Raw genomic sequence first — 27301 nt, 5'->3', positions numbered from 1 at the left:
TCAAACAATTTCAATAATGATTAAGCCCATATAAAATTCAAAATCCAAAAATTAAAAATTTAATAATAAATAAATAAATAAAAAGAGAGAACTTCTATTGGCACTCCAATTTTTTTTACTTATTCTTAATCATTCAGTTATTTTATTTATTTTTAATAAGGTTATAATAAATAAAAGTTGGGGTGCCTACAGCAGTTCTCTAAAATCTCTGGAAAGAAAATTAATAATAGAAAAATACCAAAAAAAAAAAGACAGGTGTGAGCACACAACCAAATAAAATCCCTTCGTGGATTACTGATTTAGCCTCCCTACAGGGGTGGGGTGTGAGATGGGCATTCTCTTTTTTTCTTCTCTAGTTTATAATGTTTAGAGGGCTTAAACCTCATCTTCTCAGAAGAAGATGGTTCCTCTAGGAAATGAGCAACAAGTACAACCAAACACTATGTTCCTTCTTGATACTCTTTACTGTGAAGAAGAAAGTTGGGAAGAAGAAGCAGAGGAGGGATTAGAGGAAGGAGAGAGTGAGAACAGTAATAAAAACAACAATGGAACAACAACAAACCCATCTTTCCCACCTCTTATTCCATTATTAGAACAAGATCTGTTTTGGGAAGATGAAGAGCTTCACTTTCTCTTCTCTAAAGAACAAGAGATCCAACATCTCACCAACAACCACCTTCAAACCGATTCGAATCTTGTGGTAGTCCGTAGAGAGGCTGTTGAGTGGATTTTGAGGGTCAATGCTCACTATGCTTTCTCTGCTCTCACAGCAGTTCTTGCTGTGAACTACCTTGATAGATTCATATCAAGCCTTCAATTTCAGAGAGATAATAAGCCATGGATGACCCAACTTGCTGCTGTGGTTTGTCTCTCTCTGGCTGCCAAGGTGGAAGAAACCCATGTTCCCCTTCTCTTAGACATTCAAGTATGTTTAATCTAAAATTTATGGGTGTCTGTTAAATGGGTTTTCTCTAATTTTTCAGCTCTTTGATCTATCTGGGTTTTTTCTCTAATTTATGGATTTTTTTCTCTTGATTTTAGGTGGAGGAGACGAAGTATGTGTTCGAGGCCAAAACCATTCAGAGAATGGAGCTTCTGGTTTTATCCACGCTTCATTGGAAAATGAACCCAGTGACACCACTTTCGTTCCTTGATCACATAATAAGAAGGCTTGGATTGAAGACCCATATTCATTGGGAGTTTATGAGGCGATGTGAGCATCTACTTCTCTCTGTCATTGCAGGTAAGAAGTCAACCATTTCTATTCTATCTCCCCTTAACCAATCTCATCATCTCAAGCTTTGACCTTGAATTTTCTTTCCAGATTCGAGGTTTGTTGGTTATCTTCCCTCAGTGTTAGCTACTGCGACAATGCTGCATGTTATCAATCAAGTTGAGCCCTGTAATCCAATCGAATACCAAAACCAACTTATGGGTGTTCTCAAAATCAACAAGGTGAGCAAATTTTACTATATGGGTTGCTTCATTTTAGTTTCCCAGATTGAAATTAACTTATAAATCACTTAAAAAACAGGATAAATTAGATGACTGCTATGGACTCATCTTGGAATCCATTTCTGATGGTAATGGGCACAACTACAACCGCAAGCGCAAGTATCAATCTGTACCTGGCAGCCCAAAGGGTGTATTGTACGCGTCCTTCAGCGGCAATAACTCAAATGATTCGTGGGCTATGGGTTCATCAGTTTCATCATCTCCAGAGCCTATGTTTAAGAAGAACAGAGCCCCTCAGCAGCAGATGAGATTGCCATCCTTCAATCGTGTGGCAGTGGATGTCCTTAGCAGCCCTCGTTAATCTCTTCGAACCGTCTATATTATTATATCCACTCTCTTATCTACTCTACTAGAGTCTGCAGCCCATGATCTATATTTTCCCATAATTTATGTTCTTGAGTCCATCTCTGTGTTTATATGAGATATCGAACAGATCCTCTCAATATATATCACTCAGAGAGAGAAAGAGAGAGAGGAGAGAAAAGAGAGATTACAAGGCAGAGATTGCTGGCATTTTACCCAGTATAGAAAAAGAACGGAGATGAAGCAATTAAGACTGTTTTTGAGTCATTATTCTTATCTATATGAACACCCTATTGAATATTAACTTCATCTTTGTTCTACTGGAATTTAATCTCATCTTCTCATCAACTTCATTTTAAATGGAATTTTTATAGATTAAAGACAATGGGTTGGACGAATTATTTTTCTAATATTTTCTCAATCGAATTGGTGAATCGAGAGAGAAAGAGGACAAAGAAGGAAATCTATAAGGTTTTGTTTGCATGTGAAGAGTTGGAACAAGGTGGTCGGCCACCACTGTTTTTTTGGTGTTGTTTTATTTGGACTATTTTGTTTTTTTTATTTTATATACGGGGTTTGACCTTGTTAGAAGAGCCATTCCTCTTGACTTGAAGTGAGCCCCACACCCTCTCCCTTGGGAACAAATCATCAAAAGCTGTGTGAATTTGATCTCTTTCTCCAAGTCTTTTATCTATTATTAATAGTTAAATAACACTCACTCTCTAAATGTTATGAAAACATGCATTGTACCCACATAATCTTGGTCTTGGTTGCATTGCCCCTTCTACAGTCTATTAGCCGACACCCACTAGAATGCCTGCATGTGCTTTCAACTACTTTCAACAAATGGGAATCATAATCTTATTACCTTTTCTTATATTAGATTAACTTGGTTTTAATTTTTAATGGCTACTTTTTGTTTTTAAATATATATTAGATCGAGTTGATATACTATACGTTAGAAACTACAAAAGAGAGCTTCTGTTGCCATACCAATTATTGTGAATGCCACCCCAAAATGAGTACTAATTCTTTGGTGATTTACATATGAATTGGGGTGGCGTTAACAACAATTGATGTGGCAAATAGAATCTCTCCTACAAACTACAGTGCATTTCGCTATATATTGATTGCAAACTAATTTTTTTAAAGACATTCGGCACAAAAAAAAATATTACTACTTTTAAAGCGGATTTGTGCAAGAGGATAATTTTTCGGACATCCAACATAAAAATTCCTTAGGTTTATGGTAATGGCAAAAAAAAATGAGATCTCATTTTTTTAGTACACAAATTAGGGATATTTGCTACAGCAACTCTTAATTATTGACATAAATACCTTCACTTATAATTTCTCCAATATATCCTTCAAAAAATATTTTAAATTGAAGCTTCATCCCTCTCAACATTTTCTATTATAAAGAGAGGAACAATAGTGAACTTTGTTGATTTATGTACTCTCATGTTTGATTCCTGATCTATCGAAGATTTCCACCAAAGACAATCAATTTCTCTTTTATTTTTATTATTATTCTTAATTCATTTATATATTTACTTTCTCGTCCAAAATTATCTAAACGGAAAATGAAATCATTAAGCCTCGACGCTATAATACATTCTATTGTTGAGGTTCGACCCTGTGGACATTTTTCACTTATAAAAATTTATGTTGGACAATTTCGTTGAGGTTTGACACTGGGTAAATTTTATTAACAAAATCATTAAAATTTTGTGAAATCAAATTCTTTTTTTGTTACCATTTTTTATTTTTATAACTATGTGCAAGAAATATATCAAAATTATAAAAATATATAAATGATTTTAACAAATAAAAGAAATAAAGGAGAGCTACAAGATTAATTATTGTTCCTCAAATCTAGTCTCTTTAGTAAACTCCAATAACTTTTTGGTAGAAAGAATTATTTTGACGGTACAAAATGTTGAGAGGGAGAAAATTACAATTTAAAAAATATATTTTTAAGGGTTTATTAGGGAAATTGTAGGTGAGGGTATTTTTGTTAAAAAAACATGAGTTATTATAGTAAATAGTCCTATTTTAAGTATTAAAAAGAAAAGTGACCATTTTTTCCATTGTCATAGTCCTATAAAATTTTTATGATAAATGTCTTAATTTTTATTCTTATTTTTTTTTTAAAATCCGTTTTATACCCTTGGAAACTTTTTTTTTTTTATAAATAATTTACATTAGATGCATGCACCAAATTAATATTACTATTCTAACTACCCACTCGTCCTTTTAATAAATCTTCTATTACTGTTTTGCGGTGGAAAGTTTCTCAGCGATTTTTTTGTTTGAACTTCACCTCTATTTTTTCAATACACGTGGCATAATATTATTGGTTCATTAGTTTATCACCGATTTTTCTTAACAACAAATTTCAGTACTAAATTTTTGATCATGACTTCAGTCTTTGTCTCTTTTTTACTTCATCCGCTCAAAATTGCTCTTAGATTTTTCCTCTTCTTCTTGTCGAGGATCAAGTTAGATAACATCGATAGATTAAAGGCTCGAAGAGAAGAAAATTGTATACCTTGCCCTCCAAATGATATTCCTTTTACAAACCCCATCTCCTTTATAGTTCTGATATTTTCTTGCTCTCGAGAGCTAACATGTGTTCAGATGGACACGTGTTTACATTTGGCTAGGTTTGTATTGTCTATGCCTGAATGAGTTGGATACACTTAGTTCGTACTTTGCAAGTATGTGATGCCTAACTACTTCATCAATCACTAACTTTGTCAAGGTGATGTAATCGTAACCGTTCTTATCCGAATGCAAGTGTAAGTAAGTGAACTTTGCTATCCTATTAAGTTGACGTGACCACTTCATGGGATCATTCATCACATCTTACAATTGCGATTCTCTCTAGACATCTAATGTTCAGATTTTTCCTGCTACCACAACTTTTATCTTAAAATTTATGGATCAAATTGACAACAAATATACGTTACATGATGTACATAGTGTTAAATGGAAAATTATTTTCATACTACGTGAAAACTAAAAAACTCGACTAGCTAAGGCCCACGAACTTTAAAAATTGAATTTCGACGATTCAGGGTTGTTGAAATTTTTATGTTCCTTAGATTTGACGGCTTAGAGTTGTAAAATTTCTCCCATCCTCCATTAATTTAATGTTTTTGATCTATCAAAAAAAAAAAAAAAATTCAATAATGAAAATTTCGATGCCTTGGTCCATCAAATATAAACTTTGTAGGTACGTGAAGTTTAAAGGGTTTTAACCTCACCTATTTGGGTTTAGGAGTCGTCACCATTTATTGAGTTTAGGTGTGAATGCACATTATAAAAGATATTTTCAAATCTGATTTTTAAATAAATAATGACTCAAATTTAGTCTTCACCTAGAAGTATAAGGTAAGGTGGTTTGGTTGTGGGACAAGGAAGTTGTTGGCACCTTGTCTCACCCTTTAAGTTGGTGGTTAGCAAATATTGGTTAAAAGTGAAATTTAAACTAACGTTTTGGTTCTTTTGAAGTTAGAAAACTAGTAAGTATTTATAAACTCAAAGAAATATAATTTGTCTTTTTTATTTGCGATTGAATTCAATGAGCAAGTTATACAAGAAAGTTTATGCTTGCTGAAATTTTTTGTGAACTTGAGGTTTTTGTGTAAATCTACATAAATTTCACATTTGGAATCTATAGCTAGTATCATTCACACATGTACTCACTTGAGAGTATTTTTTGTTGGTTGAGCTCTTGAGATACATCGATGAGTTACATGGATCCATCTGGGGAGCTTTCACCTATATGCATGAAGATGTGTCACCTAGGGACTATTTTTTATTGGTTTAGAATGGTAAGTATAGATCTAGGTAGATTTACACTTCTAATTCATAGTCTTTTAGAATAAAAGATAAAGTGGCATGTGCAAGAGTGTATGCATGCTATGTTTTTCAAAAGGAATTTATTCATGGACTTTGAAGGTAGAGTACTTCACATTGTAAAGATTTATTCTCTACCTCCTTATGTCATTTAAAAGAAATAATCTAATCTTGAAATTTAAATTGCTTGAAAAATAAAGGAAATAACAACAATTTGCTATGAAAATTTAAATATTTTCTAAGGAGTTTATTATGGACTTCAAAAAAGAAAATCACTTCATATAGTTAAAGATTTACTCTCTTTCACTTTATGCCATGGGAAATAAAAGAACTATATTATTATAAAAAAATTAAATATGCTTGAAAAGTAGAGAAGGTGAAGAGTAAGAGGTGGGAATTTAGTAGGGTACAACAAGCAAAATAGAAAATTAAAGGTGTGTCATCACCTTGGTCTTCTTCTATCTTCTTTTCTTTTCCCTCTTCTTAGTTTAGACTTCTAGGATTTATGAGAAAATAATTGAACAAAATTTTGCCTCTTTAGAAGATTTCTAAGAATGAACTTCGATGGAATTTTGATAGAATTTTAAGACTCTAATTTGCCTTAGATGGGTCTTCTATCCGTAGTCTCAAAGAGGACCCTTGGAGATATAAGTGTCCAAAACTTCTTAACTTCAAAATATTCTTAATAAAATTTCAATGAATAACTTCAAATGCCCTCAATCAACTTGTCATTTATGATCTCTGCATCTCCTTGAGTCTTATCAATCATGATCATCAATGGGTAGATGTGTCAAGATATTTATAATTCTAGAGAATTCTATTTGAGGGATAAAATATCAAAATTCATTGAATTTGGTCAAATTCTAAATATCATAAAAGCAATTGCATGTAATTTACAAAGGAGAATTTAAGTTTTTTAGTCACTTTGCTTTGAGTAGATCTCCAATAAACTCGAGGATAGAAGAGTTGTTGCAAATAGGTTCTGGAAAATTCTTTTGGATGGGTAAAAGGGTCAAGGATTTTTGAACTTGGTCAATTCGCAAAGAATTGTGTAGATGTGGTCTTGAATTAGAGTTAAGAGTGGTGGGCACAAAGGTTAATTGTCATAATTGAGTTTCAACAAATTAGGGATAAAAGGGTAATTCACTCTTTGTGGGGGTTAAAGGTTGATTATGGATTAAAATTGGACAATAGGGGAATTGCTATAAAACCTAGGCGGAAAAATTATAAGAAGCTTAATGCAAGGGCATAATGGAAAACCAGTGGGATTTTTCTTGAGGAATAAGCAATTAAGAAGGGGATTTGAGTAATTTCCCTAAGAAATCTTGAGTACTCAAGTGCACTAATTCCAAGTATAACTACCAAATTGAATTGGCCTTAGATGAGTGAAGGCCAAAGCAAAGTTATCTTTGATGTTAGGTGAGTGAATGTCAAAATAAGTTTTAGCCTGAACATTAGGTGAGTGAAGGTCAACACCAATTTTGCCTTGACATTAGCTAACTAATGACTAAGGCATGTATTAAACATGACCATTGGAAAGTGAGGGTCAAGCTTAAATTTTTATTTTTTTGGAATTTTGTGATTTAGATTATGCTTGAAGTGGGTCCCACTTGACGATATTTGAAAACTTTCGAATTGCACCATTCTTCATTGGATTTTGATGAGCTCTCAGGCTCTATTTAGGCAAATTGGCATGTTTACAATCTTTTTTCATGTGTCACAACGTGTCAGAACTGTCTTGCCCTAGATTCCACACAATTACGTATTATGCTCAAGCATGATAGTATTGGATTTTGGCACCATCATCTCTAACTAAGCATGAGGAAAGGGATGGACTGGGGTTCAAATATATGAAGTCACGGGGAGTGAAAACTATCATTCATGTCTTTGTGATAGGAAATGTATTTCTAAGATAGGTATGAGAACCTCTTAATATGACAAAATGCATCATAATAGTTGCACCTAGTGATTTTACTTTGACAATCAAGTTAGTTCATAATCTAACAAAATAACAATGATTATTTAGAGAGATTGTATACATTTGCTTTCAATGATCCCCTTTTAATGGTGTGAGAAAGTCAGTCCTATCAACCTTTTAAGGGAACCCCTGAAGAGTCATGATTGCTCAAGTTGCAATCCCATGTTTCAGGTACTATGCTAGTGTTACCCAATCCAAGACCTTGTTTGTTGTTAGGCATTTCGAAAGTTCTTTTGTTGTCAAATTGTCCTCTGAGCAATCACCTTATCAGAAATCTTTTTTGCTCGTTCAATTTGTACCCATCACCCTAAGTTTGGAGAATTGGGAGTTTGACTATGGAGAGCATACTAATGGTCACAAAAGGTACTATTTCCTTCCCATGATTGTCTCAAGTTATGCTGTCTAATCTTGGTATGGGATGCCCAATTTATCCCATCTAGCATGCTATTAGGTCAAGAGATAGGAATCCAAAAATGTATCCTAACTCGTACCTCAATGTGGCATACATCATCACATGATGTTTGTTATTTTCTTAACCCTAAGCATCCAATTATACTATCAAAGGGACACCTTATTCCTTTCACATTGCATAAGCCTTTAAGTAGGGGTGCCTGGACATGGCATAATAGAGGGACCGCCTGAACAATAATCAATCAAAAATCCCTTGGCTGAAAAAAAAAAAAAAAAGGTGTTTTCACTCTCTCTCTTGGCCTTTCTCTTCTTTCTCCTCACTAATTTGCAATGAGGTTTGAACAACTACTAATTTTGTTTAGGTAGAAGGTTGAGTCACGCCATCAAACTACTACTACTACCTCAGCGTACCTCTACCTATACTTGTTGTCTAAAGTCAACCAAAATTAATCCATCTCTTTTGCCCATAAATGCATTTCCCCGGAAATTGATGGTTGATGCCCATTTTGGTATCATAATATAATTGTGTTGAAACATATGCAAATTCCATGTGCTTGATTCCCCTCTTCTTATTAATCCATTTGTCTTGCATTCTAACATTGTTAATATGAATTAGTTAGGGATTATCATAATAAGTTTATTTCAAATCTTAAATTACACAATAAACTCAGATTAACCAAAAGAAAATAAAGGGTCACAATAGACAACAGAGAAGAGAGTGGCTCGGTGCAATTTATGATCCATCACACAGTACAAAAAAAGGTTAAAGAGAAAAAAAGTGGTGGATTTGAAAATGGGGAACCATTTCATTTAATTTAATTTGGCTGGGGAGCATGTTATACCAACTTTACATTTATTTGAACCTTTTAAGGTTGGTGTGTCTGCAGTGGACACTAGACAGTAGATATGTATCACATGTTGGTGTCGGTCAGTGGGTTTCGAATTTCGAGTGTGAGAAAATAGGTATATTAATAGGACCATATGGAAGAGAGAGACTAAAGAGAGTAGTAGGGTTTTTCAACGAAACAGCTCGCTATAAAAGATGAGAAATCTTTAAGAGCCCCCACCCAATAATTGTGGAATAATATGATGGCTCGCATAATCTTTTTTGACCAATTCTTCTTCTTCTCTTCACTTCATCTCCTCGACAATTAATGATCACATGTAGTAACGCCTTTCATCAAAAAAATTTATTATAAAATAAAATATGTTTGTCTTCTCTTACACTACTCTCTCCCCCTCTTTTCTATTGTACAACTGTAAAATCTCAAAAGACAACAAAAGAGACGATTCTCTCTTTCTTATCTGTGTAGTGTGTACAGACTACAATAGGATTTGCACCTCTTGCACTTGGGACCTTGGGGGGTGAGAAATAAGGTTTTATTTTAATGTTTAAGAATTAAAAGATCGCTATAATGGTGGGATGTCGTTATCGTCAAGGTCATTTCGACAATATTATTTTATAATATCAAATGTGTTTAAAATTTTTGAAATAATTAAAGTAGGTATAAATTTTGGTTCAATCTTGTTCATTTGCTCCGATTTGATTGAATGATAGTGCTACAGTTGCACTTCATCCATAGATTTAAAATTTGATTTGAGTAGAGTTTCGACTCATTATATAGTAAAATTGCAAATCTTTGCCCCTCTTTTTATCTTTAACAATTGTTTTCATTGATTACCTTCTCTGGTTGTAGCACTTTTTTCTCTTGTTAGTATCATGATCGGTTCACCTTAGCTTGGTTGAGCTGGTCTAGTCCCAGATACCTTGGGGTTGAGCTGTGTTCCAATATAAGTCCTTTTGTCCTTCTACTCACGGGACGTGTTCGAAATTTGGTGACCTCTTGACTTACCTTATTGCATATTAAAAAAAATTTGTGGGATTGAGACGTTCAATCATAGAGACCAGTCTCATCCTTAAAGGTTGTGAAGAAACCCTATTGTATCGGATAGAATTTGAACTAAATCCTATCCCTACACATGCCAGATTCAAGAGGGGTTGGAAAGACAGGAGGGATTATATTCCAACATAGTTCAACTCTTGAGTGCTTGCGACTAAATCAGTTTAGCTTGACTGAGCTGAACCGATCACTTTTCAAAATAGAGATCATCCTCACAAAAAATCAGTCTATTTTGAAAAAATAAATTCATATAAGACAAAATTTTGTCTACCCAACGGTGTCCAATATATATATATTCTTTTGATTGGAGAACTATCAATTGTGTTAGAATAGAAATGAGATAAGAGAAGTCTACGACACCATCTCTAGTCATGTGGATCACATTTGCACGTTATGTGGGTATCATCAATAAATGTTCCTATCTTGACCTTATTTGGCCAAGCCAGGGTCACAATCTTACTAACTGCGTTCAAATGACTGTGACACGCATGTGTGTACATGGCATGATCAATATATATACTATAATATAATGTCATTGCTTAATGACTTGATATGTCAACCTTTATCCAAATAAAGACTAACATGAGACAGGCACTGGAGGAACATCAGGGAATTGTGTATCCTTGCTCCATTTTAAGGCTTTGCTATCACACATAGACTATATTTTATTGCCATTTCAATATTGATCTGCATCATTTAAATGATTCCATCTTTTGGCCCTAGCTTTCATTAGGGATTTGTTATACAGCTTTTTTCTTTTTAAGGGTTTGGGGTAAGAAGCTCGTTGTTCTATCTGTTGAGGTCAAAAGAGGGATACGACGCAATGGCTTTGTTATACTCCTATTCAAAATCTAACAGTTAGTGAGGACAAGTTATAAAAGAAAAAAACAAAAAAAAAAATTAATTGAATAGGTGGTGGTCCTAAGGTGTGGGGGAGGATGAACTTTTTTGTGCTTCCAACCAAGCCCCTTGGTTGACAGAGTACTCTAGCTAATGAGCTTGAAGGGTGGGGAGCCCTTTAGGCCTCAAACGTCCCTTCACGAGGTCAGAAGAAAAGGACAATATTAATAAACTCATGTAATTCCAAGCGTTGGCCATGTTCAATATCTGTGCCAACCACTTTTCCACACATACAGATCTAGGCCTATTTTTGTCTGGGATTACTGCCAAGAGATTGAAATTGGTCTTTGGCTTAAAGGGGGGGCCTATGGTTACTAGTCCAGATCGACTTCGGAGGTAGAATAGGTCCCAGAAAATTTCTCAGGATTTCTGGCTCAAAAGAAATCGACCAGGTTGGAAGAAGAACAAATAATCATGGCTCAAAGTATCAGAATGTAGCAAAAATGTATCTGCCTATACATATCATTATTGGAAAAGTCCAATACATAATATTAACCTCTGAAAATTGAATGTTTTGGAATATATTGAAATGAGTTAGATTGTATCAGAATGTATAGATTTTTCTCTAGATCGAAATATGGTCTCAAGACGAGATTTTAAACCTTGCAAATAACCATAGTTTCTGAGTAGCACAACTTTGTGACCAGTTATTAGAAGTCCCACTAAGCCATAATGACCTACTTACACCTCCAACCCAAGTCTTCAATTTTTTTTCTTCAAATTTGAAGATTCTAAATTATTTTCATCTTTAAATCACTATTCACTTGCTTAAAAATATAAAAAGGAGAATATAATTAATAAATAAGGGACAATAATGATATTTAAAACATGTTCCATGAAAATTAAAGGTCAAAAATGATATTTAAAATAAAAATAAAAAAGATATAATAGAAGAGTGTTAATAATATGATGTAGTTTTTGACTCACGCCCTTGATGTCTCCTTACATGTGATGCGAATGACATCAATAATAGAGAAAACTTCTCTCTTGCACATTGCCCACAAATTTATTTTTTTAGATTTCAAATCTTAAAAAGGCTCGTTGGGTCCACATTTATCACTTTGACAATCTAACAACACATCTTTTTAGATTTCATGAAAATATTCATATTAAAAAAATATTATTTTTCGATTGTGATCCTAGGTGTTGAACATGGACGGCCACCGACCACCTAAATTTAATAATAAAATTTAACTGTGAAAAATAATTATTTTTAAAATTTGTATTTTTAACTGCATATAATTTGTCCTCTACAACTCCCATTGCATCGGATCGTATTTATGAATGTCACAAGGTAATCAGATTAGAAAGTTTTCTTTTTTCCACAATGGGAAGGAGAGAGAAAGGTGCGTCAGAACGTTCAGCAAAAACCGCGTCAATTTATCAAAATTCATTTAACAAAGGTGATATAGAGGGGGTATGTTCATTTTGAGTACTGGAGTCTGTTCGGAAGCCCCCATCTCTATATTTTGTTTCCTCCATTCAAATAGCATATATCGTTTATACATACCTTAAATTGTTTTAGTTGAATTCAAGAGAGAGAGAGAGACTATATTGTATCCATTGTACGTTTTGGGGAGGCTCAACTAATTTCAAGAGAAACGTGTAACATACCACTTCAGTTACTCTTTATCAATGTTGATTTTAGCTAGCAATTTTAGTAGTAATTATTAGGGTGTGTGTATGTAGTGGAAATGTTTTGTGCAGAAACTCAATTTTATCGACAAATGTATGTTATCCTAAAATGGTTAGGCACCAATGATAAATAACATTAGGATTTTCCCACATTGATGAGAAAACCATTTTTTTTTTTTTTTTCACGAGATATTAGATTTGGACAATATAAAAAATACAAGGGAATCAAAACTAAAAGTAAACACTTATACAAGAATAATAAAACCAAAAACTATAGCCCAAATCAAAAGGTCCTAATCATTTTTATGATTAGGAACCAAAAACTCCCAAATAAAAAGTTCAGCCCATGAAATTTGAGTCCATTATCAATTTTGAATTTTAAAAAATCAATGCTCTTAGGATATAAGAAAGCCCTAAGCATATTTTTTGGGATCTAAAAAAGCCCTAAACCTGAGTACTAATATTGAGTCTACTTTAAATGCTCAAATAGACCATGTCCAATGATCGAACCCACGATGAAAACAGGTATTGCTCTTACTCCACCAGGCAAGCATTATGGTTAAGAAAGGCATTGACTATTACTTGCATGGTGCATGGTGGAGTAAATAGTTTTACGCAAGGGAACATAATTGCACATCTTTTTCTTGTGTATCCCGATGAAAATGAAAATAATCTATGATTGTGTGCCCTCATGTCAGTCACATACCTAACTGCAAACCAACACCACGTGCATTCATCACGACTCAATTTTGAAGTCACCCCAACAGAACTCATAATAGTAAGAATAATGATTTTCGGACTCCCCTCTTACATACTGCTCTTGTATTCTCTCGACATGACACATGCCATGTGGAGGAGGGGGGAGGGGGTGGTTATCAGAGGGGGAGTCGGAAAATCACGACTCTAATAACAATGGTTATCCCCTTCTCTCATCTCTTCAAATGATTTTGTAGGCAATTTTCCATGTATCTAAGGAATAATTTCAATTTTATTTCCTTTTTTTCCCTCCCTACCCTTTTTTAAGAATGCCCCTTAATTCAATTGCCTTTTTCTCCTACCCTTTTCTCAAGAATCGTGGTAATCTGACCACCCACATGGCTCACTCAATCGACTCTCCCTAATACCAATGTGACAAGTTCGAAAACCTTAGATCTTTACACTTTGGGATACACGATTCCCTTGGGCTATACTTTTATAATGGGAGTGCAATTTTGTATCCCAAGACATACATATCTACATTTTCGAACTTGTCACATTAGAAAAATTGATTGAGTGTGCCACATGGGATAGTCAACTTATCATGATTGTTTTTCTAATAATACCCCTTGAACTTATTTCTTTGTGTCGTGATAATATGACTCATCAGGTGATAGACTCAAATGACTTGATAAGTTTAGATGCCGTATATCTAAAAGCCTCGGGATACACGATTATACTTCCCCATAAAAATGTATCCCAAGGTGTTCAAATCTACAATATCCGAACTTGTCCACGTCATGAAGTCATTTGAGTATACCACCAGGCGAGTCACATTATTAGGACTCTATTTTGTTCTTCCCCTTTTTCTTCCAATAATATCCTCAATTTAATTGCCTTTGCTTGTCAATCCTTTTTCAATAATACCATTATAACTTTATTATCTTTCTGCTTTTAATCCATTGACCTAAAAGGGGGTTACACAAAATCTAGTTATCAATAAAGCATTAGGCAGATGTTTTAGGTTATCCACTATCCAAATGAGAGATCATAATTGAAAAAAATAAAATAAAACATAAAAAAATCATCAGATCCAATCCAAACCAGTTTTCATGATAGATGTGTTGGTATTATGTGCACATGGTGGTAGGGCTTGAAATGGGTCAGATTTTATCCAAAATTCGAGTGATGTGATTTTTAGTGGATTAGATTTATTGAAGTATATCCAAATTAAAATGTGGGTGGGATATGGGTTGATGTCCCTTGACTGGAGTCAAATACGAACCCATATAGGATGTTCATTGACCCGAATCAGATACAGACCCATCCTTATATCCGAATGATGCATTATTTTATAGATTGTAGGTTATATTTTCTTATTTTTTAATCAATCGTTCATCAACAAAGGAATATTAGGTGTAATAGTCAAAGTTTCTATTTTTTTTTTAATAAGGGGAGGTCTTGAGCTCGAACCATATTTTTTAATAAATTACTTTGTGATGATTTAAAATTATTCGATCTGACCAAATCATGATTCGGTCGGATCAGATTTGAATAGGAGTTTAATGAAAGTAAAAAAAAAAAAATGAGATATGATTTGAACTAGTAGGATCCCTATTTGGACCCAAATTAAAAATCCGGATATGGATATGGGCAAAGGCTAACACATATCCGGCCCGAACCAGACAGTCTTCAGTCTCGACCGTGGACAATAGTGTTATCTTCCTTTCGATAATTGATATGTAAAAGGGATTAGGGTCCTCGATAACATATATATATATATATATATATATATATATATATATATATATTATATATATATATATATTATATATATATATATATGGGTCACGTTCCTAAGACTCATATTGAGACTCACATTGCGACACACCGTTTTGTCTTATATGGGCAAAAATGTTTGGAATGAGCTGATTTTTTGTGAGGATGATCTCTGTGATGAGGGGATCATCCTGGTAAAAAATCATCCCATTCCAAAACTTCTAACCCCATCAAAATTGATTTACAAAAATTGGACGGTCTATAATTTTTCAACAAAAATTGGACGGTCTAGAAGTTTCATAATGAGCTGATTTTTGACAAGGATGATCTCCTCACCATAGAGATCATCCTCACAAAAAATCAGCCCATTCCAAATATTTTTGCCCATATAAGACAAAACGGTGTGTCGCAATGTGAGTCCCAATATGAGTCTTAGGAACGTTGTTCTATATATATATATATATATATATATATATATATATATATATATATATATATATATATATATATATATATATAGGGTCACGTTCCTAAGACTCATATTGAGACTCACATTGCGACACACCGTTTTGTCTTATATGGGCAAAAATGTTTGGAATGAGCTGATTTTTTGTGAGGATGATCTCTGTGATGAGGGGATCATCCTGGCAAAAAATCATCTCATTCCAAAACTTCTAACCTCATCAAAATTGATTTACAAAAATTGGACGGTCTATAATTTTTCAACAAAAATTGGACAGTCTAGAAGTTTCATAATGAGCTGATTTTTGGCAAGGATGATCTCCTCACCATAGAGATCATCCTCACAAAAAATCAGCCCATTCCAAATATTTTTGCCCATATAAGACAAAACGGTGTGTCGCAATGTGAGTCCCAATATGAGTCTTAGGAACGCTGTTCATATATATATATATATATATATATATATATATATTTCATGAATCCAACATTGCATTGGACATTAAGAGCAATAAGTTTAGCTAAAGAAAAGAGAGGTAACTATTGTGGAAAACGTAATATAAAGAGAATCCAATTCCAAACACACAATAGTTATTTCTACTTGTCCATATAATAGATTGAAGAAAAAACTAAATTATTTGGGTTGGGAATTGGGATGATTTGTTACTCTGTTTATTGCTTGGTTTTGTTGGAAGGGATGGCATCCTTAGCTGACTTGATTGTATTAGTCACGACCTTTGTAGCACCAGCCAACACACCGCCTTTATCTCCTTCACTATCAACTTCATGTATTACTTGCACATCCTCTTTCTTCTCCGGCTGCCCTGCTGATGTTCTGTAATCTACTGTGTCCACTTTTATTTCCTCCTCTGCCCCTTTTGCTTTTGTCGACTCAGACTCACTTCCCTAATAATTTCACAAGATTAACATTATCCATGCATTCAAATAGGAAGAAAAGAATGGTATCTCATATCTGTGACTCTTGAGTTAGAAGAAGAAGGATTTCTTACCTTTGTTGTCGATGTGTTGGACGCCATTGTTTTCAATCTCTATCTTTCTCTCGGTCTCTCTTGGCCTTTAAAAGGGAGATATTTTAGGCATCGATCCCTTGAATTATGGCTAACGTGGCATGTCTTGAAGGAGATATTTTAGGGAAGGAGATATTTTGAACCCTCAACCCTGGATGCATTGGATCTGGACTCGATCTTTAAAAGAGGCCTTTGGAAAGGACACGTTAACTGAGTGGTGGCAAACTCGTACAGCAACACGAGTTCAGATGCGTAAACAGTGTAGCCGCGTGGCTGTTTGTTTTGCTGAGTCCTCCAGTAAGGATTTGCTGTTTATAAATGAGGACGTTAACAAGTTAAATCATCTTCAAGATGCCACGTATCCTTTAAAAATAGAGATGATGCCCAAAAGACTTTTTTTTAATGGACACATGGCTGTTTTCTGTTCAGTTAACATCTTAATTTACCTATTTTTTTTTAACATCTCGACCAAGATCTTGCCTTAAACAGGCTGTTTCAATTTTAAATCGAGGCAAAACAATTGGCCTAAGTCAAGCCCATTTTTAAACAGGTGTAGATTGAGCCAATCCTTTTTAAAAAATCAATAAACCCAAATCTGATCCACATCTATCAGGCCCAATCCTACCTTCCGGGTTTGGTATTATTAACTAAGTCATTTACTTATGGGTCAGATCCATTTTATTATAGGGCCAGATTTGGGTTTTGAATGTAGCCCTCAATTTCTTAAATTATTTATCAAACCCCAATTGAAAAAATTAAAACACATTCTTCAAACATGACAAAAGTTTGACTCAAATTATAATCTCGACATTACAAAACATTATTACACTCATTCAAATAATTTCAGTTGTTTATAGTTATAATTAGTCTCATATATAATCCTAAACCCATAAAATAGAAATTTATATAAAAAAATCAGAGAGCTTGTATTGGCACACCAACTTCTACTTATTCTAAGCCATTAATTAAGTTATTATTATTTTTTTTAATTGGGGTGTAACTAGTCAGAGCTAGGTGCCACTAGCAGCTTTTTAAATTAATAATGGTGCCCTTAGAATATTATTGTGTAGAATGCAATTAAATTTGTTAAATCCAAATTTATAACTGCTTGTAAGAGATTCGTCTCTTCCATAGTTTCACAGTTTCATCTCTCTCTATAAATAAATAATGCAAAAGTAACTTTGTAGCTTTTTTGAGAATGAAGAGATTGTAAATTTGAAATGGGAGATGAAAATATGTTTCACAAACCTAACAATCAAATATTATTTTTGATCAATTTATTGTTATTTAGTATGCTTTTTGACACAATAAAAAATAGTTATAAGGGGTTTGGCCCGGCCAATCCTCAAATGACACGAATGTAGGAGGATCGGGCTTGGACTAAGATTTTATTTCTTAAGACCGTTTGGGCCCGATATTTATATGGGTTGGATTTGGCTGCAGTTTTTTACCCTAAAAACCCGGCCCGAAGCTATCCCAGCCCAGTAGTTGAATCCATTGACAGCCCTAATAGAGAATGTGAGAGAGAAGGAACAAGGTTTTGTGAGCAATCTGTATATGAATTCAGGGCCATCACAAGCCAAGTGCCTAGATAGGAAAATGCTAAAGTTTCAGCCAAGGGCACCGTTTCGTCACTGAGCTCATGTGTGGGGGTGCGCACGGAACCATAAATGTTTTTTTTTTTTTTAAGATAAGAGTGAAAAGTATAACCGGTTCTGTGCATACCTCCCCGTCGGCTCAGTATTGAGTGCAGTGTCCTGCGCAGTCAATCTAGGACAACTTTGGTTAAATAGAGTCGTGATGGAGTAACTTTAAAATTTACATCGTATCACACTTTGCTGATGTGGAAGTGTGCATGGAACAATAGATTATGTTCAATCGTATCTAAATGAAAAGCATCTTAGGTTCCGTACACACATACACGTCAACAAAGTGCGAATTTATGTGAATTTTAAAGTCACTCCAGTATTATTCTGCTAAACATTACCAATCAAACAAAAATTTAGCTAACCCCACCAGAGCATGTCAGATGAATCCGACTAATAAAACTGCCAAAACATGTGGAAATTAGCTAGCTCAACAACAGTCTATATATCTCGCCAGGCTGAAAGGTTTCAAGTCTCAACATAACTACACATTAGGCATTAAATATAGAAGCCACTTTTTTATTTTTGATGATTTGAACGGGGCTATTAAGGGCCCTACCTTTTTATTAAATGAATCGTGATAATCTGACTACACGTGGCACACTCAATGGACTACCCTGACCATGTATACTGAGGAGCAGATATCTATGGTTCCCAAACTTGTCATGTCAGGTAGTCGATTGAGTGTGCCACGTGGGATAGACAGATTATCATGACTCTTATTAAAATAGAGGCTAATGCTGGCAAAAGAACAAGATAGATAATAATATCACAGCTAGATCTTAGCATATATAATAAAAGAAAACTTAGCATTATTTGTTCGAGAGTGTACACACTTGAAGTTTTTCTCTTGTATTAGTGTGGCCTCCCTAGTTGAATGTAATTCATTCGATTATATGTTAAAGGGGGGCATAAAGTTGCTCAAGAAGGAATGAGCCAGCATCTGACCGAGGCGGACCTGAGACTGGGTGGTCAGGTGTAGGTGATCTGCCTTGAGCGATAGTCCTTTAGCATTTACATTCAATACATTCAGAAGTTTGATTCGTCGCTGAGCCTCCCTTACAATCTCTACAAAGCGACCTTCTCCGGATGCGAGGACTACCTGCACACATACACACCCACACATGTATCAAATTATTTTGCCTGAAAATCTTAAAATGGGTCATATACAAGATCCCACTCAATCTTCACATGTTTTTATTTGTTTTGGATCTTTGAAACAAGATCCACTTTATATATGGTAGCGTTCACTGATTCAGATATATAGGTCTTGAGCTCCTTCTCAACTTTGGATCCATGTTATATTTGTAATTCGATCGTGGTTTAGGTTTAAATTCTTAGTATTACATATATAAATTTATATTGGAGTAAAAGTTATTTTCTTCCACCATCATACATATATCACCTCAAATAAATATAAACCAGAGTTCATACAAAGAATTGGGATGACATCTTAAGATAGATTTTAAGATTATATCTTAGAGTTGAAAGTTGGGATAATCTCCAATAGATATTTGATGGTAATGAAGAAATCATTCCAAGGTGGAGGATTAAATCAAAACACGAAAACCATGAAACTGCCATATGATTAAGAGAGCGGTGATTTAGTAATACAGCGCTTGTGGATCGTGTTGTAGGGAGAGTTGTTCCTATTGACTCTAGAGTTTAGAGGATTATTTTATTACATGCATATACTAAGTCTTTTACAGGGTATGGGAGGTCTCTATATGCGGACATTCCTTCAATCAAGTTGCAAGCTATTAAGGAAGGATTGAAGGTTGCCAATCAGCTTGGAATTACAAAAATTATATATATGAGATGAATCACCTCTTCCGGAGTCTCAAATTTGAATTTTCTTGGAGAGTTGAATAGAGTTGTTGATTGGCTAGCGAAGAAGGGTACTTCGGACCCAAATTCCTTCTCTTGTAGGCCAATTTAATGTTCCTCCTGAATTGTCTCTCATATTATTAGAGGACTTCATTTGTAATTTTGCTCTGCTTTAGCTCTCTTAATGAAAAGGTTGGGGCCCTCTATAGCCCCTGTTTACGGATAAGAAAAAAAATCTATTGGGGATTTATCTTTGGCTGAAATACCAGAATGTTTAGCCATGAATCCTAGAGAGCTAAGGTGTTATTATTATTTTTTAATATAACACTCTCAACTGTGGGAAAAGTGCTATAAGTGCTATAGAAAAACACGTTATATAGATAATCTACTTCCTTTTTTATTTCTGTTTGAACTATAATTTGCATGGGTACCAAATTCAGTAGGACTTTAGTCTCCTCTTACATACGTGTCTTTTGATCTCTAAGTATGATTTTTATTTCCACATTGTAATTTTATATTGAAAATGTCACAGTCTAGTTAATCAACTACACATGTGCTTGATTAAAAATTCCCTCACCTCTTTTTTTAGTACCCAAGATTTTGGAATATGGAAATGGAAACGGCTAATCCCATCAATAATTTGTTACATGTTGCAAGTTCCAAAGTTAAGAGTTTGCTTTATGAACCTTCCAACCGTGAGTTTTTCTCAATGACTATTCACTCACTATAACCCTTGGGGTGATTTCTTTTTTCCACAATTTTAAAATTTAATGGCTCGACACAAATGTCCATCTATCAAGTATTCGAGTCAAGAATAATAATAATCATCATATGATACGTATCTACAGTCAAATCACAAAAATAATAAGAAAAGGGAAAAATATGGATAATAATCTCATTCGAGGGAAATCAACGTCCAATCAGGACTTCAGTAATATTTTGCTCTAGATACTTTATTCCCATTAGGTGATAACTTAAATACAAGGTTTCCCACGATTTTACAAAGCTTTCACGTTGGATCACTCCTAAAAATTTGAAAAATGACCTCCTAAAATATCTCTTCTACAAGTCACCCCTTCTCAATTTCCTACCAAGAAAGAACACTAATGTTGGGGTGACAAAATTTACTGTGATTCTCACAATTTTGACGTGGAGGTGCGTGCATAACCATGGTTGTGTTTCCTCATGATATGAGTAAAAACCATCTACAGTTATGTGCACACCTCCACGTCAGAATTGTGAGAATCACAGTAAATCTTGTGCCACCTAGTACAACTCAAGAATGAATTGTTTCCTTCTTAAAGTAAAACACCTTACTTCCATAACCTACGCCTACTTTTTACATGGAAAATAACTACCCATTCTCACGTAAACACAATTTAAAAGAAATCTAAATGAACATATTTTTCTTGTGAGTTGTAACACATGTTTTAAATGCACTCAGCACTTGTGCAATAGTTAAATAGTCATCTTTTTTGTGGAGGGACATATAGAAATTCAAAGTCATGACTTGGGAAGCAAAAAACCTAGTGAATCTTGCAATCTTAGCTAATCCCTGGTGGGTATAATCTTTACTATTATAATAAGCAAAGGTTGAGTGGAAGAGGTTCGACACCAAAATTTGAGTGGTTATAAATGCCTTCAATTTTATATTTCAATTCAATATAATTAGGTTCAACCCTTAAATCACGTTGCTTAGTTTTCAAAGTTACAAAAAATGTCCTTTTTTTACTATTTAATTTACAAAAACCCTTTAATCAATATTTTAAATTACAAATAAGCCCTTTAAATATATGTGCCTTTGCAAGTCACTAGTAACAATAATAATAATAATAATAAACTTTTGTTCTCTAGAAAAATATTAAAATGGCTGCAAAAATCAATCAAGCTGACTCTGCCAAGTTGACGAATTGCCATGTTTATTCCGTGAGTTGGTTCAATTGAATTTTAGGATAGAATGACCTCAAAATCCATTCGAGTTGAGTATACACGGACAAGTTTTAAAAACCATGTTTTGAATTCGTTCTATGTCAGGTGTTTCAAAGAAAAAGAAAGCATGGGTTCAATTAATTTTAGTTCCAAAACGCCTTAAGCTAAGGTCCAAAAGTATGAACTTGGCTGAGTTGCCAAATAATGATTAAAAAGTTTAATCTAAAAGCAAATTTCGAATGTAAACCAAAATACAGAGCAATTAAAGTACCTGAATCACGGGGAGTGATTGGGAATGAAGATCAAAACGTAAGTCATGGATAAACTTCTCCATTTTTCCCTTGTAAGTCTCAGCATCCTCTCGATTCACTGTGTCACTTTCTCCTTGATACCAAAGAAGTGCGCGAATCGTTCCACCCTCCTTCAACGACTCGTTAGCCCGCCGCACCAACTCATTGTAAAGGTGAGTTCCATGGGCCCATTCACTTATTTTCGTCCCTCCCACCGCACAAGGGACCAGACCCACCACTCCAATTCTTGAAGTGTTGGCTCGAATTGCATTAGCAAAGGTCATACCAGGTCCAACACCACAAGTCTTACCCACGTCGATGTCAGCGTGGAGTGGCTCATGAGCTAGCTCCCATTGACATCCTGCATTGAGTCGGAGGATCGAGGGATTGAATCGACCCTCATGAGGAACTTTTCCATTCCATTTATCACCATGAACACCTCCTCTTCCAGCCATGTTACTCTGACCCGCTAGAAGAAATATGTCATTGGGGCGCCCCAATTGGACTAACCCAGCACAACTTGCTACAAACATCAAAGGTAACAACAACAACAACAACATGACTTGCAGCCTAAGAAGTTTAGTGATTCTTGGAGAAAATTATTAAGGGGAGCCTTCTTCTTTGCTAATGGAATTTTGGTGAAACTACTGTTTCAGTATAAACCTGTAAATTAATTAAGAGTTGTGCTGGAGTAACATTAAAATTGACATCTATTCTCACGTTGCTGATGTGGAGGTGCACACATAGCCATAGATGCTTTTCACTCTAGTATCTCGATGAAAAGCATCTATTGTTTCTTACATACATCCACATCACATCAGCGATGTCAATTTTAATGTTACTGGAGCATTTTTTCAATTATTAATTAATATCCATAAGTGTACAGTGAATTTTCTGATTCTGGTTGACGATATTATTAGTCTTTGTGGGTCCCACTCTCACTTATCAAGGTCGCAGTTTAAAAAAAGGGACGTGGGAACCATGAAAAATTCACTCCGTTTCACACATTGTTGACGTGGATGAGTATATACATAGGCATTGCTAACGTTCTACACTTCTTTTTTTTTAATGATACCCCTCTTTATCTTGTCTTTTAGTGAAAAAGACAAGGACATATTACTTTTTTACCCAATAAATATATATATATATATATATATGGAAATGTTCAGCACCCTAAGTTTTACCACACACTTTAACAAACGTTTTTTGTCCTACATGGGTTAGAAGTTTTGGAATGAGCTGATTTTTGGTGAGGATGATCTCTATGATTAGAAGATCATCCTCCCCAAAAATCAGCCCATTCCGAAATGTTTAGCCCCATGTTTACACGTTGAAAAATCGTGGACCGTCCATTTTTTGTAAATCAATTTTGATGGGGTTAGAAGTTTTGGAATGAGCTGATTTTTGGTGAGGATGATCTCCTCACCATAGAGATCATCCTCACCAAAAATCAGCTTATTCCGAAACTTCTAACCCATGTAAGACAAAACGCATTTGTTAAAGTGTGTGGTAAAACTAAGGGTGGCGAACGGGACCCATATATATATATGGGTCCCGTTCAGCACCCAACCATTTACCCAACAATTTGTCCAACATGTTTTGTCTTACATGGGTTAGAAGTTTTGAAATAAGCTAATTTTTGGTGAGGATGATCTCTATGGACGCTCCACGATTTTTCAACTTATAAATATGGGGTTAGAAGTTTTGGAATGGGCTGATTTTTGGTGAGGATGATCTTCTAACCGTAGAGATCATCCTCACCAAAAATCAGCCCATTCCAAAACTTCTAACCCATGTAGGACAAAACATGTTGAGCAAATTGTTGGGTAAATGGTTGGGTGCTGATTTCCATATATATATATATATATATATATATGGGGGCGGTTCGACGGACGTCTCAAAAATCAGATAAGAAACTGACGTTTCTCGGACGTTGGATGGACGGATATCAACGGCGCAGATTCGTTCTCACGTCAGTTCAATTGTAAAAAAAGAGTTTCTGAAAATTTCAAACAACTCCCTCGATTTTTACAACTTTTTAAACTAACCCTCCTTCTCACTTTTCGTCCCGACAAAACGACTGAGAGACTTAAGTTTTGTTTTCGTCTCCATCGAAATACCTCGACTGAATATCAGCCGCTCGCTCACTCACTCTCTCTTTCAACTTTAATCTCCAATTTATCACTTTCTTTGTTGGTATTACTGTTATTATCTCCAAAAGAAGAGTTTCTACTAGAAATGGGTTTAGCTAAGAACGTGGGTTTCTCCTCTCCAGCCATAATAACAACAAATTTTTCTTCAAAAACTGGTCGAACTTTGATTGGTTCGCCTATTTTTTCGTCTCCATCTCTTTCGTTGATGTCTTCTTCTCCCTCCAAATGCCCTGAAAGCTTCCAATAAGAGCAGGCGAGGATTAACAAAGCAAAAGCTATGAAACCCAACATGGCTGCCATGCCACCGAAGAGATAGGGAACAGGAGAATGCCATGGATTGTGTGGAGCATGAGCTAAAGAAGATGAAGAAGATGGGCCTGATGCAGATGAAGATGTGTTGAAGGTGCCACCTGTCCTCATTCTGTTGAAGAGAAGATGAGAGAGAGAGAGAGAGAAAGCGAGCGAGCGAGTGGCTGATGTTCAGCCGAGGTATTTCGATGGAGACGAAAACAGAATTGAAGTCTCTCAGTCGTTCTGTTGAGACGAAAAGAGAGAACGAGGGTTAGTTTAAAAAGTTGTAAAAATCGAGGGAGTTGTTTGAAATTTTTAGAAACTCATTTTTTACAATTGAACTGACGTGAGAACGAATCTGCGCCGTTGATATCCGTCCATCCAACATCCGAGAAACATCAGTTTCTTATCTGATTTTTGAGATGTCCGTCGAACCGCCCCCTATATATATTAGAGGTTAAAAGGAGGTTAGGCAAACCCCCAATCAGAAGAAAACAAACTACATTCTTACATACACATGCCCATTGGCATCCTTACATATAATTTCTTTGAGTTCCCTAGGAAGGTCTAATGGATCTAACATCAAGTTGTCAGGAGAGGTGAGGTAGGAAGTTAAGAAATCTGCAACTTGGTTGCTTTCCCTGTAGTAGAAAGAAAAATTTATGGTGTCGAATTGTTGCACTGTTGTTTTTATAGAAATTTATGGTGTCGAATTGTTGCACTACTGTTTTGATAGAAATTTATGGTGTCAAATATATTTATTATACTATTAATAAATGCATTTATTATGTTGGTATTAATTGTCAAAATATTTATTACAAAAAATATATTTAATTCAAAATACTTAAATGCGCATAGTATTTATTATGTAAACAAGTATTTATTGTGTAAAAGATTAGTACACTCCTGTCTTTTTGACTAAAAAGTAAAATGAGGAGGAGTATTATTGGAAAAAAAAAAAAAAAAAAAAAAAAACTATTGCATAATTCTAACATCCCCACAAAGTATTGGAGGTTAGCATTCTCCATACATATGTATATACTACCTTCCTTGATCGACCCAAAATGTACTATCTCTAGCCGTGAATTCACTACACGAATATTTTAACATATGAAAGATAAACGAGATCTATTGTGCAAATATGCTATTTCAATCAGTCCATGCTATCTGCTACACAAGCATATTCTACCCACTACACAAAGTTATTTAATTCTGTTTGATTTAAGACAAGAAAGGGCAAGAACGCTGATGTTGATGTGTGTACAGAACTATAGTGCTTTTCATTGAGATACGAGTGAAAAACATCTATGGTTCTGTGCACAACAATGTGTGAAATAATGTCAATTTCAATGTTACTCCAACACAACTCATATTTTTAATCTAGATACAAGTGAAAAGCATTTATGATTCTTTGCACACCTCTATGTCAACAAAGTGTGAGACAGAATGAATATCAAAGTCTCTCCAACACGAGTCTCAGTAGCCATTCATTTCTTTCGTGATGCTACCTATCATCGTCACAACATGTATGAATTGCATGTATGTAAAATAAAACACTTTTCTTGCTAACTTAGCAAGATTTCAATCTTACCAAAGCTCGTTGAGCTCAAATGGATTGTCACATTGGCAATCCAGCACAACAATACCCGGGTAAGCAAGGATAAATGAGAGATTCTAATATATTTTTTTATAGAGAAAATTCACTGTTGATTTACAATCAGGGGGGTAAATCAAATATCACATTTTACAAGGGGGTAAACCTAATATCACCAATTTAACAGGCGCGTGTTTATAAAATATACTATAAAAAATAAATAAATAAATAAATTTAAAAAATTTAAAAAAAATTTAAAAAAAATAAAAAGAAGAAGAAGAAGAAAGAGGCCATTCTAATTTCCTTTCCTTTTAATTGCAGGCTTCAACCTGCAAGATCCATTGGTTCTAGAAAGTAGGGCAAACAAACAAAACTTGGTAGAAAAGTAGAAATGGGGCCCTTCAGTGGTAATTAACCAGCTTAGCATGGGCCTCATGAATGTAACCAGTGTTGAATTTTCGGTTGGGATGAAGCTTTCACAATAGTTTAAAAAGCCCAACAATTCCACGGTAGGGAAAAGAGGAAAATTCAAGATTTAGAAATTTGGCTAACTTTTCTTCAAGAATAAAAAGTGAATAGCGACTTGCAATCCCTTATTGTGTCAAAATCTTTCTTCCAATTTTATTTGGAGCAATAAATTAAGGGCTCAAAGAGCATAATTCACATTTTTTTTTTCATATTAGACGTATTACTCGTCCACAAGTTTGAAGGAATAACATCCAATTTGAGAAAAAAACATCTGAAGAGTTGTGGTCCACAGAGTGAACTCCAAATCCCTTGTGAATGCTTCACTATCCGTGAACAGCACTTGGCTCCCACCAAGTAATTTCATGGATCCACCTTAAATATAACTTTACGAAATAAATTATCATCATCAAATTCGAATCCTCATCTCAAAAATGTGATTGTCCTTCATTCAATTATTCCAAAGACATTTCTTCTATCATATATGAGTGAAAAATGTTGTACAGTATTGTGACACTATGACTGATATTGAGTCTCAGATTTTAGTTTAATTATCTCTATGATTGTAACCCGGTAATTAAATCAGTAGAAATTTTGGTAGAGAAATTACGGTAATCTGAGGAAAATTACATATATT

At 34.7% G+C, this 27301-nt stretch overlaps 3 protein-coding genes and 1 pseudogene across 4 annotated transcripts; 1 reads left to right on the top strand and 3 right to left on the bottom strand.

The window, feature by feature from the left end:
* The first annotated feature begins 296 nt into the window (after positions 1–296).
* LOC147407099 (cyclin-D3-3-like) lies at positions 297–2530 on the top strand. Of its 2 annotated transcripts, none has more exons than XM_086435492.1 (4): positions 297–886; positions 1042–1243; positions 1325–1455; positions 1535–2530. In XM_086435492.1, the coding sequence occupies exons 1-4, from the start codon at positions 401–403 to the stop codon at positions 1814–1816; spliced, it is 1101 nt and encodes a 366-aa protein (XP_086291618.1). In that variant the 5' UTR covers positions 297–400; the 3' UTR covers positions 1817–2530. The 2 variants fall into 2 exon arrangements, with proteins under 2 accessions (XP_086291618.1, XP_086291617.1); XM_086435491.1 differs by having other exon boundaries at positions 298–925.
* A 13427-nt stretch (positions 2531–15957) lies between these two features.
* Positions 15958–16628, bottom strand: LOC147407098 (uncharacterized). The gene is made up of 2 exons (XM_086435490.1): positions 16452–16628; positions 15958–16347 (listed from the first exon to the last, which is right to left on the bottom strand). Exons 1-2 carry the CDS (start codon positions 16476–16478, stop codon positions 16114–16116), a joined length of 261 nt encoding a protein of 86 aa, XP_086291616.1. The 5' UTR covers positions 16479–16628; the 3' UTR covers positions 15958–16113.
* A 2248-nt stretch (positions 16629–18876) lies between these two features.
* On the bottom strand, positions 18877–22817 carry LOC147407097 (putative carbohydrate esterase At4g34215). Its single transcript, XM_086432820.1, has 2 exons — positions 22143–22817; positions 18877–19217 (listed from the first exon to the last, which is right to left on the bottom strand). Exons 1-2 carry the CDS (start codon positions 22719–22721, stop codon positions 19008–19010), a joined length of 789 nt encoding a protein of 262 aa, XP_086288946.1. The 5' UTR covers positions 22722–22817; the 3' UTR covers positions 18877–19007.
* Positions 22818–24305: 1488 nt separating this feature from the next.
* LOC147407096 (protein GLUTAMINE DUMPER 3 pseudogene) lies at positions 24306–24734 on the bottom strand (annotated as a pseudogene).
* Between the last annotated feature and the right edge of the window lie 2567 nt (positions 24735–27301).

Source organism: Akebia trifoliata, chromosome 3 (genome assembly GCF_017979445.1).
Source record: "Akebia trifoliata isolate Shusen 1 chromosome 3, ASM1797944v1, whole genome shotgun sequence".
Taxonomy (NCBI): domain Eukaryota; kingdom Viridiplantae; phylum Streptophyta; class Magnoliopsida; order Ranunculales; family Lardizabalaceae; genus Akebia; species Akebia trifoliata.
Note: the sequence above shows the minus strand (reverse complement) of the source record. Positions and strands in the feature narration are given on the sequence as shown.